Raw genomic sequence first — 14,872 nt, forward strand, 5'->3', positions numbered from 1 at the left:
TTCTGCTCCCCACTCTGTCTCTGGTGAATCTTCTCCCCGCACCTGCGCCTCTGGCCTATACCCCAGTTCTGTATGCATAAATAAATATTCTTTTTTTTTAAAGATATATTTTAATTGAGTATACCTTATCTGAAAGGAAAGTGAATCATTTGTAATCCAGCTCCTTGTACAGAGCAATCATGGCCACCTTTTACATTACTCATTCTGTTCCACAAAATTACTGCTACCCATCTCCTGGGTGAGGAGAGTAATTTGGAAGGTAGAAAGTGATGCACACATGTCAATAAGGATGGTTTTGGGGTTGGGAAGCAATTTCCCAGTAACCCCCATCTCCCCCAGTGCTGCCATGAGATGAGCAGCGGTCATTATCTCCTTTTCACTATAGGAAACTAAAGACCAGAGGGAACAATACCCATTGGCTTAGCCTCCAGGACCTACCCAGCACCCCACCACTCCATTCCTCTCCTCTGATGTCATTCTAGGAGTATCAGCTGCATCTTCTCTCTAGCTGTTCCAGCCAGATTCCAGACTGCCTTCCCTTTCTCCTCTCACTCAGCCCCCTTCCCCAACCCCTCAAGCCACCCTCCCCCACTCTCAGGCAGCACAATCAGTTTAAAACTGAATACAGATGAAATCACTGTCCAAACTCTCCAGTGCATAATAAAATCCAGACGCATGACCTCTGTGACACTCATGGCTGTGTTGCTGACCAGTAACCAACCTCTGCTTCTCCACCCCACCCCATACCATTTTATTGAACCCCTAGCTACCTCTACTTTCTGCTTGTTGCTAAAACAGGCCACCACTTGTGATGCTCAGCTATTCTTCCTCCAGGTCTTTGCATGGCTCTCTTCTCCTGGCTTCTGAGGTATCAATTAACTGCCATCTTTGTGCATAAACCTGTCTATCTAAAATAGGCACCCCTTTTCAATTTCTCTTTGCTCCATGGTCCCCCTGCACTGTCTGTCTCCTACTTCTGGGAGGGAAACTGGGAAGGGCTCAGGGCCCTCATGGGTCATGTTAACCACTGCATCTAGCCATTGCCAATGGCTAGATGGGTGCCTAGACCTGAAGCCAGCAGGTGTTCTTTGAACCTAGACCTGAAGCCAGTATAAGCTTCCCTGTTGGCAGTACTTGGTTCAGACCTTAGGAAGTGGAGGTCTGTGATTTTAATGTATTTGCATTCTATTTTGGTAGGAGGAGCTTGGGAATTCTCACCACAGCATGAACTAGTAAAGCCTCAATGGAAGCCCACAGAAGACCCCAAGATAGAAAAGGTAAGAGCTGAAGGTCAGAGTTAGCAGCTGACAGCCTGACTCCATGAGGTGTGGGCCACCCGTTCCTGTTTCCCAGGGACCCAGTCATGCCTTACGTGCATGTCTAGCCCACTCTGTGTTTCAGTTATAGAAATCCCAGATGGGACTTTCCTTCACTGTGTGACAAATTTTAGAATGCTTCCAAATGTTATTAGTTGAGGAAATGAAAATCCACGTTAATGCTGATACAAGCTAAGTGCAAGTATGTGCTATAAAACCACCGACTCTACTGCAATTGATTAAATATTGCCATTGCTGTGTTTGCTGTGCATAATACATGCTTCATTTTATCGAAGAGATAATATACTTTGGGAGAAAAAATGTTGGTCCAAGCTGTTGTTTGGTAAGAGGTGGGTAGGCTTTGGTACTGGGGAATGTCTTTAAATCCAGTTGACTCCAGCAAGGTGGACAAGCTTTCTCAGGGGGAACTGGGAATAAGACAGAAGACTTCTTACACAGAGTACTTCACATTTCATGTGAAGTTTTTGCTTCTGTTTTCCACAATGCTAGTGGGATGTGAAAACGCTGAAAAGGAAGGACTAGTTGTTTGTAACTATTGTTAACAACTGATTGGACTAATTGTTAACAACTATGAAACTTCCAGTTTCTGAAACTTGAGTTTCTTCATTTCAACAGGGCTTAAAGGAAGAAGGCTGGGGGGTGGGTAGTTAGTAGGACTCCTTTGGGTTCAGTAGGTCAGGGATTTATTGCACAATGGGGAAGATCCAGAAGGAGAGAGCTCACACTTCGTGTTGCTGCATCTGGGAAAGTGAATGGAGAAGGAATATGCCCAAAATTGTTGACATTCCAGCTAGAGACATGTAGACATATCCCTTAAATGCTCCAATTTGAATTTCTTTCATCAAAAAGTAGGAAAGGCTGAAAATAGTTTCCGGGGAAAATCTAGACAAATTAAAGAATGGCTATTCTCAAGCAGGTTATTTTTTAAAAATTGAGGTCTTGGATATTCCAGCCTATCCATTATTGCCCAAAGAATGGATCGGATATTTTCATAGAGGCCCCTCTGTGCCCTCCAGATGTGGGATGCCGACATCCTCAGGAAGGGCCTCAGAAACCAGCAGAGCTCCAGATCCTGTCTTTGTTCCCAGCCATTGTCTGCCCATGGGTCATTGTGTTTTATGGGGTTAGTTAGCCCAGTGCCTGGCACCATAGTGTTGTTGAATGAACAAGGGAATGGATGCCAGAGAGAGAGTGAGTAAGAGAAAGAGGGAAAGAGAAGAAGGTGGGTCACACCCTGGCCTCTTATTCTCATTCATGTAATTAATTCATTAATCAACATTAATTCAACACTCGCTCTATACTAGCTATTATACTGCATCTTAAGGGGAATATGGATATGTAGACAGTTTCAATGCCTTATAAAGCAGAAGGTCTATTAATCTACCCACAGAGAGACAGGGATTTGTACCCTTCCTCTGGGGACATCGAAGCAAAAGGCCCACTCCCTGTAGTCGTAGGAGGGGGGGGTGTCTTCCCAGCACAGGGTGCAGAAACAAAAGAAAGGCAGTCAGCGATCTGGTTGGTCAGATACACTGTCTCCACCTTTGCAATATGCTGTTTCATTGTTTTGCTTGAAACGTCCCCTAGAAACAAGGGGCTTGTATTTTAAATATCAGTATCTGAACATCTTCCAGAGCAGAGAGGGATATTTTTGGATTGCACACTTAAAAATACATATTAGTTCTCATGTTGCGGTTTGTATCTCTTTGGGGAAGAGGTGACAAGTGCTTTGATTTGTGTCCACTTTCCTTTTTTGCCTGGGCTGTCACTTTCTTCCCCTCTCCACAGCCCCTTAGAGAAGAGAATTGTTTTTTCTTAAACTGAGACCACAATCCCTATCAGTTATGTGATTGGGCAGGAACCCTGACTGGGGAACTCCCCAGAGTAAAGTGACCAAGGCCAGCGACCAGGGGGAGGTATAGGCAGAGATAAAGGGGAGGGGGCAACAGAAACAGTGAAAGTTATTGGGTAAACTCACCACAAAGTTTTGAAATGTCCCTTCTGAAGTGAAGTAAATAGGATAAATTAGCAAAAAATAGCAAAGGGTAGAGTTGCCCAAGAGACCTGGATCAGAACATTCAGATCTCATCTCAGAAACCTTTGCAGCCCTAAGTCTCGGGGATGCCCCTGATGGGAAGCCGGGGCTGAAGCAAGTAAGAAGAGGAGTGAGGATGCAGGCCCCCAGCTTGGTGGGAACACTGATGGGCCATGTTCTTAGATCAGCCCAAACAAAGCTCTGTGGGTGAACCTGGAAAAGGATAGAACTCTGTTCTAGCAAGGTGGACAGAGACTCAAGGAGTTATTAGTTCCATGGTCTGGAGCCAAAGACCTCAACACCTCAAAGGACTGATCCTGTTTTAAATGTTTAAATGTATAAATATCCTGTTTTAAATAAGTGATTTCTTCCTTCAATAAACAAAACTTCAACTGCCCCAAGTTGAAGCATGGAAAGTTGTTTTGGATTTTCAATTTTTTGAAATTTTCCATAATAACAAGGTTAAAAACATTAAAAAAAAACACTTCTCAAAATATAAAAGCAATTATAAAAACATGGGAAGATGTCAAAATGCAAGTAAAATTAACCCCATTGCCAAGAGGTAACTATGGTAACTTTTTGGTTTATAACCAATTTTTCTTTGTTAGTTTATACTTAAATGAAACTGTATTTTGAGCTGTTATGCTTAATAATTATAATGTCTACGTTCTTGGTAATTCAGGAATTATGAGCATGCCCATTTTACAGCATGCTCCACTGCATTGTGATTTATAACACTTAAACATCTTTGTCACCATTTTTCAGGGTATCTTATTTATTTTTTTTTAAAGATTTATTTATTTATGCATACAGAATTGGGGTACAGGCCAGAGGTGCAGGGGTGGTAAGAGGCTTCATCAGAGGCAGAGTGGGGAGCAGAACAGGCAGATCGATGAAGTACACTGCTGAGGGGAGCAGCGGGCGGGTCAGGAGAGATCTGCCACGCCATGTGGTCACCTCCCAGGGCAGGGATTGAACTCTTGCTGAAGTGGCTTTAGCTTCTTTGTGCGGTGCTTTAACCCACTGTGCCACCAGGGAGGGCTCAGGGTATCTTATTTTTTAAAGTTGGGGATGAGTGTGGGGGGACAGTTACCAGTGATGTTGGGCATAGATTTCAAGCTTATGGTTGTACCTGAATTTACCTATTCTGAATGTGAAGCAGCTTTAGCCATCGGCAAACTTTCTCTTATGTATACGATGTGTCTTCTTTTGGACCTTAACACCGTGGTTGTTATAGGTCCACAATGAAGAGGCTTCCTACAGTATTCTGCTTAATAACCATTATGTAGGAGGATTCCCTGTGTGCCAGACACTGTGAAAAATTCTTTGCATTCATAATCTCACCTAATCTTATAGGGTCGATTGTTAACATCTATTTTATAATGAGGGAGGAAGCTGTCGGAAGGCTTCGAGACATGGCCACAGTCACGCTCAAACAGCACTGGAAGCCAGATATGACACTACACCAGCTTGCTGCTGGGGATGGTGTTTTTTAGTGCCTGCCTTTAAGACATGCACACAAGCACTCACAATGCACTTCAGCCTGGGGTTTCTTTCCTTTGTCTCTTGGGAGAAGGCAAAGGGGGACATGGAGCTTCTGGGACTGCAGTTCTTTCACGTTGGGGCTAGAGAAGCAGAGTAGTTGACCCTTTCTCATTCCTTTTCCCTGGCTCAGTGTCAGAGCACATGCTAGACCCTGTGGCCTTTCCTGGGAGGCTTGACCCCCACTTTTAGGGACTAACTTGCTTTTATTGTTGCTTTTAGCATCCACTTCAAGCTGAGCTCAGGGTAACAGCCGAGGGGCGAGAACTGATCCTGGACCTGAAGAAGAATGAGTAAGTGGACTCGTTCTTTGTCTAGAACCAAACAATTCATTTCCACTCCAGCACCGGACGCAGGTGCTGCTCTCTTGAAAGGAAGCAGTTAGTGGAAGAAACGAAGTTCTCAATCCTTGTCTCCTTTGCAGGGAACTTCTTGCAAAGATGGTGTTTCTACAATCTCTTGATTTGCTGAAAAATTACTGGACTGCATAATATTTTGCTTAACTTTGCTTAGTTGTATTTCCGGGGCTCTTAGAGTTCACTGCAGGACCCCAGGATGTGTGTGTTTGTGTGTGTGTGTGTGAGAGAGAGAGAGAGGAAAAGAGGGAAAGAGAGGTGAGCGAGGGAAAGGGAGGGATGGACTGCATACTCGAGTGGCTGTCTTGCCAGTTCCAGCACAGCGCATGGCAGGAAGTGAAGGAGATTAGAAGGAAGCAGCAGAGAGGAGAGACAAGGTCGAGTATTCTGGGATTTGGCGCCTCAGTCCCTGGCTGTTCCATCTGTTCTGGGTCAGCTAAGTCTGAGATTCTGCCAATAAGGGCATGGTCAGCATCTCCTGGCTGCCTCGGGCCAGCTCCTCCGTCTTCCTAACCTCATTCGTCTTGGGTGGCGGCTTGGCTCAGAGATATTCCATATTGATTTACCATAGAGCATGAACGGTGATTCATGGTGTCAGGCAGATGGACAGACAGAAAACCTAGCTGCTTCTGTTGTCTGTTCTCTGGCCATCCCAGTGGGGTTGGTCACTGAAGAGCTCTCCTTCCTGGGTGGGGGTAGGGAGCCCTGCAAGCCACTGTTATTTCCCCTGCCACCATCCCACTTTCATCCTAGCACAGACCTTGCAGATAAGGCCGCGTGGCTTGGAGCGCTGCCTGCTCCTTTTGGCAGCCTCCGGAGCCCCCTGGAAGCAGATGAGTAATCAAATGCATCACTGCCAAAAAAGCCATGGAGAGGGACCTTCCCATGTCGAGGAGGATGGGAATGGCTGCTCTGCTTGGGTAGAAAGAGAGAAATAAATTATTCCAAATTTGGGCTTTTGGGACATTGCAAAGAAGGCAGCTGTCGGCAGTGTGGAGAAAGTGCAGCCCCAGTAGCATTCCGGTGCTGAGTCTCGGCCTTGTCTCCTCTGCCTCCTGTCCGCAGTGGCCTTGGTTCCCCAGAAAGCCGGGCAGCTCAGTCATGTCACTGCTTTCCTCTGAAAATATAACTGGTCCAGGGATGTGTTCCTTTTTCCATTTCCCCTTTAACACACCTGGCTGGTTGCATCCCCTGTGAAGGGTACCGAATCTGTCTGGCAGGATTTCTTGCCTGATCTTCCTCTGGTCCTGCAGGAAAACCCACAGAGGTTCTCTTCCTATTTCTCTCAGGGTTCTGCTCTGCTTTCTCTTGGCCCAGCCCTGGGCCGCTTGGAGCATTTAGTCCTTGAACTTCCTCCAGAGAGCCAGGGGATGGGTCCGGTATCACGGGGTATATGCTTAGGAATTGGACTGGTCAAGTAGGGACCCAGGATTTGAGTCCTTGTCCTTCCCTCCTGTCTTGGTACCTTTGCAAGAGGTTGTAGAAAGTCAGAGCAGGGGGACCCTCCTCAGTGGTACAACGGATTAGGACACAGTACTACAAGCTGGCCACAGCTGCTTCAATGTGAGTTCCATCCCTGGCGCCGGAGGTGACCCACATGGCACAGCAGACCTCTCCTGACTCGCCCGCTGCTCCCCTCAGTGTACATCATTGATCTGCCTGTTCTGCACCCCATTCTGTGGCTGGTGAATCCTCTCACCGCCCCTGCATCTCTGGCTTGTATCCCCAATTTTGTATGCATAAATAAATCTTAAAAAAAAAAAAGGGCCCTCCCTGGTGGCGCAGCGGGTTAAAGTACAGCACTGAGAATCTGAAGCCACTTCCACATGAGTTCGATTCCCGCCTGTCAGGGAGGTGACCACATGGCGTGGCAGACCTCTCCTGATCTGCCCGCTGCTCCCCTCAGCAGTGTACTTCGACAGTCTGCCTGTTCTGCTCCCCACTCTGGCTCTGGTGAAGCCTCTCACTGCCCCTGAGCCTGTGGCCTGTACCCCAGTTCTGTATGAATAAATAAATAAATCTTAAAAAAAAAAAAAAGAAAGTCAGAGCAGAAAGTCTGCTTAAGAAAACACTTAATACAATGGTTTAACATGTGGATGCAATAACTCAGAGAAAGACACTTTTCTAAGGTCACAGGTGAAAGAGTTCAGGTGAAAGAGTTGAGGCCGATCATTTGTATGCTTGGATTGGGTCCAGACTCACAGAAACCTATGTGGGCAAATAGCTACCTCGCTTGTGTCCTCACCTTTACGATGAGGACATTCCTGGTCGCCTCATAGGGTGGTTGTGAGGACTGGAGGAAGTAGACGTGCCCAGAATGCTTACAGAATACAGGGTGGAGATTTCTGCTTGTGAGATGTGATTGTCCCACATGGGGCGACTGAGCAGAGCCAGGTATTGTGCTGTCCACTGCCCCCAGCAGTTCTCCGGCTGTGCAGCAAGCTGCGAAGGCTGGCTATGGTTCCTGACCTTGAGTTGTCAGAGGCAGGAGACTTGACAAAGTGGAAGCAGCACAGCCCATGAAGATGACCTCACCGGGTATTCCTGCTATTCTCGTCTAAATCGGGCTTTTTGTTTTTGAATCCATGTCAGCATGCGGGACCCCAGCTGCACACGGCTTCCCAGCGTGTGTGTTGCCCAGTGCGTCCCCATTCACGCTGAGTGCCGGCCCAGATTCAAAACAGTTCGGGGAGCTGCTGCTTCCTTGCCTTTTTGAGTTGTGTTCGCTTTCTTAGCATCGCTATTTTGTAATACCTGAGGGGAAGTAGGCCCATGCTCGGTGCCTCCTCAGGCTCTGGTGCTAACCTTCCTCCACGGATTTGCCCACTCTTTCCCTCCCCCTGTGCTGCACAGTGTCAGTCCCGGAGTAGAGATAGAGCAGGACGCAAACCAACCAGTGAGTGGACAGTGTATCTGGTGACAAGCTGTGGAGGCAGCAGAGGAGCAGGGCAGGGGAGGCTGAGCTGTTCTGAAGGGCGGTGAGAGGGGCCTGAGTGGTAGGTGATCTCTGAGTCGAGCTCGGAAGGAGCTGATGTGAGCCACGTCACGGGCAGCCTGGTGACATTGTCCAGCAGGCACGGTCAAGTTCCACAACCAGAATGGCTTGTGAAAGTTTCCCCTCCTCCCCTTTTACCTCCACCCCCACACTGGATTCTCGAGTGTTCCTGTATCTGTGGGCAAGGGCCTCTGGGAGCAGAGGGGGAGGGGAAAGCCACATCTAATTTATTTTTCATTGTCCTGAGGTGTCTGGCCTTTTCCCATCAAATCACAGCCCACGTGCTAACACAGAGCCCAGAATAGCAGCAAGCAGGCCTTTAGTGGAATTTGCGCATGGAGACATGGCCAAGAATGGTGAGGACAGAGGAGCACGGGGGATGGGCAGGAGTGAAGAGGGGACAGCAAACAGGCCTGCAGTGCACCAGCAGACGCCCTGAGGCGCCTTTGTTCAATAGCAGGGCAGCCCACAGCCCTTTTCTGCTGTGGAGCAGCTCTGGATAATTGGGTACCATTCCTATGGGAGACCCCTCCCTGTTCTCTAAGCAGGTGAAAAAGAGGGACAGTGCAGGCATTGTCTGAATATGGCTGACCTGTTGGCTAGTCCTGTGTTCAGATCCTAGCTCTGCCACTTATTAGCCATCTGTCCTCCTTAAGGCTCAGTGCCCCTCTCTGGGGTGTAATGAGCGCCTCATACCCTAGAGCCCCGGGGAGGGTGGGTGAGATGTGCAGTATCTCAAGGACCAGGCTAGCATGGGACCCACTGTGCTGGTTCCAGCAAGGTACCATTGCGTGGCTTCCATGCCCATCTGTGGCAATGGCTTGAACCTCTCTTGGCTGTGCAGGTTGTTGTGAAATTCGTAGCCATGCCAGAGTTTAATAAGTGAAGGAGCCTGCTGGCAAGAGTCTGGTGGGCACCTCTGGTTGCGAGGACACACACAGAACTCAGAGGCAGTTTCTGAAGCACATGCACAGGCTGCTGCTTTCATTGGAGGAGAGGGGAGCAGAAAAGCTCTGATATTTACATATTGTTGCATATTTGTTTTTGACCCAACAGTAGGTCACCAAGGTTGTACTCTGCTTTGACCAGGTGTAGCTTACATGTGCTCACACATATGCAAAACGTTGGCCAGTGCACAGCTGTTGTTAGGAGAAGCCTTGTTTGCCACTCGGACAGTGCGGTGGTGCTTAGCTCAGAAAAAGGTAATGTGCAATTGGTTAGTGAGCCTGCTGGCCCTCGGAGGCCTCAGCTTTCTCATCTGTATAGTGGGGCCTTTTGTCCCAGCCAGGTTCTAACACCTTTTCCTGCTCTCCCTCCTTAAAGGACACCATCTGAGTGGAAAGAGGCAAGAAAAGTCCTTGCCTCAGAAGTTTACACTTCAGCTGTGGAGGCTTCCCTGGAAAGAGGGGGGCAGTGGGTAAGCAAATGGCTCCCAAGCATGGACCTTGAGGTTAAGCATATAATGCTAACACTGGACCTACCGTTTGGGCAACACAAACAGTAGAAGGGAAATTATAGGGGGAAATTGCAGGCTTCTATTATCACAACCCACAATTTTGAGGCAGAAATCCATAACACTTTCTTCCTCTATGTAATTTCCCCAGGGCTCTAGGAACCTTTTCACCCACCCAGAAACCATATTTGACCAAAACTGTTCTTGCTGAAATGAAATGACTCGTCCTTAGCTGTCGGCCTCTTGAAAGTTGAAGGTCTCTAGGGAAAGGTTGGCCCTGGCTGTCTCTTCTCCTTTCTCCACTCCTCCTTGAAAGATGGTGTGCTAACCTGTTTAGTGAACAGGCTACAAGTATGTAGGTTGGGTCCCTACATACAAGGTCACCTTCAAAAAGGGCACTTTGCCGGGAACACCTTTGACTGCATAGAGTTAGTCAGTCTTCGAGTAGTATCGTTTGGTCACAACATTGCTGGGGGGAAAAAAAAACCAAAAACTCCACACCAATATTCTTGGATGACATTGAATGAAATGATATTGTTCGAAGATATGATTTTGTTAGAATGTCATTTTACTTTAAAGTTGCCTTTCTAAGAACCTATTATCAATGCTAAGTGAGGCCTGTCTGTCCTTTCTGCTGGTTTCTTAAGGACATTCTGGAGCTTTATCTCTTCTCTGTACTGTCCTTCCTTGAGTCTCACTGAAGCTAAAATTTAGATTTGAGTTTAGGAAGGGGGAGCTGTCTTCAGTCCCACCCTTTCACTGTGCTCCAGTCCAGTTAGTCAGAGGAATCCTGTTTTTGTAAACCTAGGTAATGCCCATGAACGGATCTTTGTTCTCTTCTTGTTTATATTAACCTCCAGACCTCCCAGGGAATAGTATTGTCCAGGCAGTATGTGGGCATTCCCAGACTTCCCACAAAGGTGTCCACCCTTCCTTCTGATCTCAATCCCTCCATTCCTCTGCCTTCTCAGACAGAGGAGGAAATTGCTTCGTTGTGTTTGAAATCAGACTCCATCCTGGGGAATGAAGAGCCATTCACTGTTCTTGTTTTGGCCAAGCTCCTGAGTTTTCTCCTTTTATATTCAACCCTGTTTGAACTATATCATACTGACAGACCTGGAGGGGGAGGATTAGTAGGCAGGAAAGGGGTTTTCAGCACCAGACAGGATGGATAAGTTACCACCTCTTACCACTGCTCGCTGATCTCAAGAGACCTGGTAGACATGTGTAGGTGGTGCCCAGCAACACCCCACATCCCCCTCTCCCCCCCCCCCGCCATTGTCTCAGCTTCTTCTGGGGTCAGAAGTAAACTTGAGCATCTTATGGAAAATGGACCACTCTCTTTGACCCTCTCTGGTCAGGAGTTCATTTGTTGTCGGCAGAATTCAATTTCCTGGATCAGAGAGGAGCTTAAGAGAGGCTTAGCTGGATCCCGGTACTTTTTGGTGAGCCAGGCTTCAGTGAATTGCATTTAAATGAGTCACACACATGCGGATCGCATTCCACCTAAAATACACATGGCTTAAGAAATTAGAGGATATCATTTTTTAACCAAGCATTTGGCTAGATATAAAGTATTCAAAATGTTTTCCAAAGCCGGCACACAGCTGGGCTCCCCATCCCTGCAGCTGAGCTTGTCCAACCCAAGGAGACGGTGCCGAGGAAATGGTTTAAGGGATGGGTGTGGACACGAGAGTTGGATGAGCACCACGAGTGTCTGAAATGGCTTCAAATGTTTTTTTCCCCCCCGAAGTGTCAGGAACTGAATTTACCCTGCTACTGTAACCCTGAGTCAGAGAACGCCTGTGCTGATCTAAATCCCAAGTCCTGAGCACCCTGATCTGGAAAGACCTGATGGTTCTGATTGAGGTATGGTTTCTGAGTGTAGTTTTGTGGATTGAAATCCATTTCATCTATAATTAACATTTTGTGCACAACCCCTGGAGTTGCAGTCCAAGTAGATCGCCAGCCAATCTGATACCATCTCTGCACAAGCCAAATTCTCAACCTCACCCCTGAGGAAGCAGGGTGTGTATTGTTTGTAAATCACTGGAAACATGATACTGCTTTCCTAGAGCCCATTGTCCAAACCAGGAGCAGAGATCCGCAGGGATGCAGCCATAGTTGCTCAAAGAGAGCAAAGGGGTGTTCAAAACTGAAATGACAGACCTGTAGATCAGAGCAAGAGCACATCTACCTGAAACACCATCCTCAGAATAGAACAAGCTTGGGCTCTGGTGCCAGAGACTAGATTTAGTTTTGGGCACCGATACTTCTGGGTAGGAGGTCTTTGGCAGGCAGCTTGCACTTCTAAATCTTATTTCTTCACTTCTATTCATTATAAAAATTCTTTACTGAGTGTCAGCCACTAACCAAAAGCACCTAACCTGTCTTATTTAGTTCTTGTGGCAATATTGGGGGGGGGGGAGGGAAGGTATATAACTTTATATTCATTTCAGATCACTATAGTGATTCAATATATGTTTATGTAGTTAAATTATTTTATTCTTGTGATGAGAACTTTAAGGTCTGTTCTCTTAGTTTGTTCCTGATGGCTCTTTGGCAAAAGGAGATCTTATTCACATTTTTATAACCAAGGGAACTCAGTTTTGAAGAGTTGAGGTAATTGCTGACTGTCAGGCAGAACAGGGAGTCAGACTCAGGTTTCCCTGCCTCTTCTCATACTCTCCTGCCTGCACAGAAAATAGACATTTCAGAGTGTGGAAGGCTGAGAAATGCCCTCTCCATGACACCCGCACTCTACCTTCTATACTATGCTACCTTCTACAGCCAAAAAACAAACAAAACCTCCCAAAAGTCTTTTAGGGTGATTTTGTTAAAGGTTTTTAACATGAGAGGTTGATACTTAAGAGACTGATACTGAATGCTGGTCTCAGTTTCCCTCAACCAATGAAAGGAAACAGAGTTTGAGGAAAAGGAAAGTGATTTAATTTCTTGACAAACGAGGAGGGCAGCAGACTCATGTCTGAAAGACCACCATCTAGCTCTTTAGCAGGCTACAGGGCTATTTATACAAAGGGAAACAAAAGGGGGAGATGGCAGCCTTCCCTGGTGGTGCAGCTGGTTAAAGTGCAGCACTGCAAGCGAGCCATAGCCACTTTGGTGCGAGTTCCATCCCCCGCCCTGGAGGTGACCCACATAGCGCGGCAGACCTCTCCTGACCGGCCCGCTGCTCCCCTCAGCAGTGTACTTCATCGATCTGCCTGTTCTGCTCCCCACTCTGTGTCTGGTGAGTCCTCTCACCACCTCTACACCTGTGGCTTATACCCCAGTTCTGTATGCATAAATAAACAAATCTTTTTTTTTAAAGATTTATTTATTGAATTCATGTTGAAGTAGCTTTAGCTTCTTAGTGCTGTGCTTTAACCTGCTGTGACACCAGGGAGGGCCCCAATAAATAAATCTTTTAATAAAAAAATAGGAAGATGAGCAAGGGTCTGCAAAGGGGAGGGGAGAAAGGAGTAGGTATGGAGACAGGTGGGTACCAGCTTGCTTTTTTCAAACTGCTGTTTAAATTCCTTTTCCTTGGAAGGCAAGAAGACAAACTTGTCAAACAAGGGGAAATTTTTCAAAAAATAGGGGAAAGACAAATTTATGAATGCTTATCTGAGAAACCAGTCATTTGTAACTGTATCAGGATGGTTATCTGGGGTTACCTGGGTGGGCCCTAAATGGGATCACATTTATTTATGATTACAACTTATGCATGATATGTAAATTATTTTTGTGAGGAAGACAGGAGTCTTAATCACAGACAATAAGGAGAAGACAGACTTCCATGTGCCATGACAGCATGATCCAGGCTGGAATGAGTCCAGAGCATGGCTCCCTGTGCCCAGAGGTGTTGCGCTGTAGGCTCTGGCCTTACCTTTGTGATTTCCTCACGCACACCAGGGGACTAATTCTAGAAGGCATCTCTTTGGATGGTGTTTGAAGTTCATAAGGTAATACTGTTAAAGGGCCTTCCTGGTGCCTGGGTGCACTGTGAGAGCCCAAGAAGTCGTTACTATTATTTGTATTTTGCAGGATCGGAAAAAAACATTTAAGAATGAAGTCAGAGGGAATTCCCCTGAGCTGGTTTCCAAATGCAATTCAGAAGACTTGACCTTAAAACCTATTGCCCAGAGAGGAAATTCACTGTGCTTTCCAGCTGTGCCCAGTTTGACCTAACTGTATCTCACCCACCCAGGCAGCCAAACTGTACCTCTTCTGGTGGGCAGCCTGAGGGCCCTGCCCCTCTCTAGGCATGTCCCTGAGCTGCCTGATAAGAGGGTCAGGATTGGTTCACAACTTCCGGCTCTCTCCTTCCAGAGGCCTACAGCCAGGCTGCAGTGCAGCAGGAAGGATATCCATGGTTTTCTTTTGTCTCGAGCTTATTTCTCCTGGTGGCCCTTCAGCAGGAGCGGGGGAAGGGGGATAAGATGAATGGCAGGAAGCTGTCAGCTGCCTGTTGGCCTGAGATGGACTCTTGTCAGAACTAAGGGAAGCATGTTCTTGGAGGAAACTGGAAGCTAGTTCTCTCTTGGGTTGGAGTCCCTTATCCATCCTTTAAGATAACAGCCAGGGCTGACTTCCAGCCTTTACCCTGAACGTGTTGCTTGACATAGTTTGTTTTTTTTTTTTAAGATTTTATTTATTTACTTTTGGGTAGAAGACCTGGGGTGTAGGCCAGAGGATTGGGTGTGTGTGTGAGGACTCACCAGAGACAGAGTGGGGAGCAGAGCAGGAGGATCCACTGAAATACACTGCTGAGGGGAACAACAGGGGAGACAGGAGAGTCTGCTGTGCCTTGAGGGTCAGCTCCCTCTGTGGGGATCTTGTCCACCATGGTGATAGCACAGTGTCTTAACTCTAGTTGACCAGGGAGACCCCTTGACATATATATATTTTTAAATCCTATGTGTATTTACTCAAATGGACTCATACAGTATGCTCAGTTTTATAATCATTTTTTTACATCATTGTCCATTTTATTTTATTTATTTATTTATTTTTAAAGATTTATTTATTTGTGCATACAGAACTGGGTACAGGCCAGAGGCTCAGGAGCAGTGAGAGGCTTCACCAGAGACAGAGTGGGGAACAGAACAGGCAGATCGACGAAGTACACTACTGAGGGGAGCAGCGGGCGGG

At 46.9% G+C, this 14,872-nt stretch overlaps 1 protein-coding gene across 3 annotated transcripts in view; it reads left to right on the forward strand.

Moving 5' to 3' along the window:
- Nucleotides 1–14,872, forward strand: part of ADAM19 (ADAM metallopeptidase domain 19) — an 82,675-nt gene that overhangs the window by 1,740 nt on the left and 66,063 nt on the right. For 2 of the 3 annotated variants that reach the window (XM_012730120.1, XM_004689533.2), the window contains exons 2-3: nt 1,198–1,277; nt 5,137–5,207. In XM_012730120.1, coding sequence (XP_012585574.1) covers nt 1,198–1,277; nt 5,137–5,207 — 151 coding nt within the window. Of the gene's footprint in view, nt 1–1,197; nt 1,278–5,136; nt 5,208–14,872 lie in introns of those variants that run through there. The other variant, XM_012730121.1, reaches the window with a different exon arrangement.

The sequence above is a fragment of the Condylura cristata genome, unplaced genomic scaffold (genome assembly GCF_000260355.1).
Source record: "Condylura cristata isolate star-nosed mole 26May11 unplaced genomic scaffold, ConCri1.0 scaffold00026, whole genome shotgun sequence".
Classification (NCBI taxonomy): domain Eukaryota; kingdom Metazoa; phylum Chordata; class Mammalia; order Eulipotyphla; family Talpidae; genus Condylura; species Condylura cristata.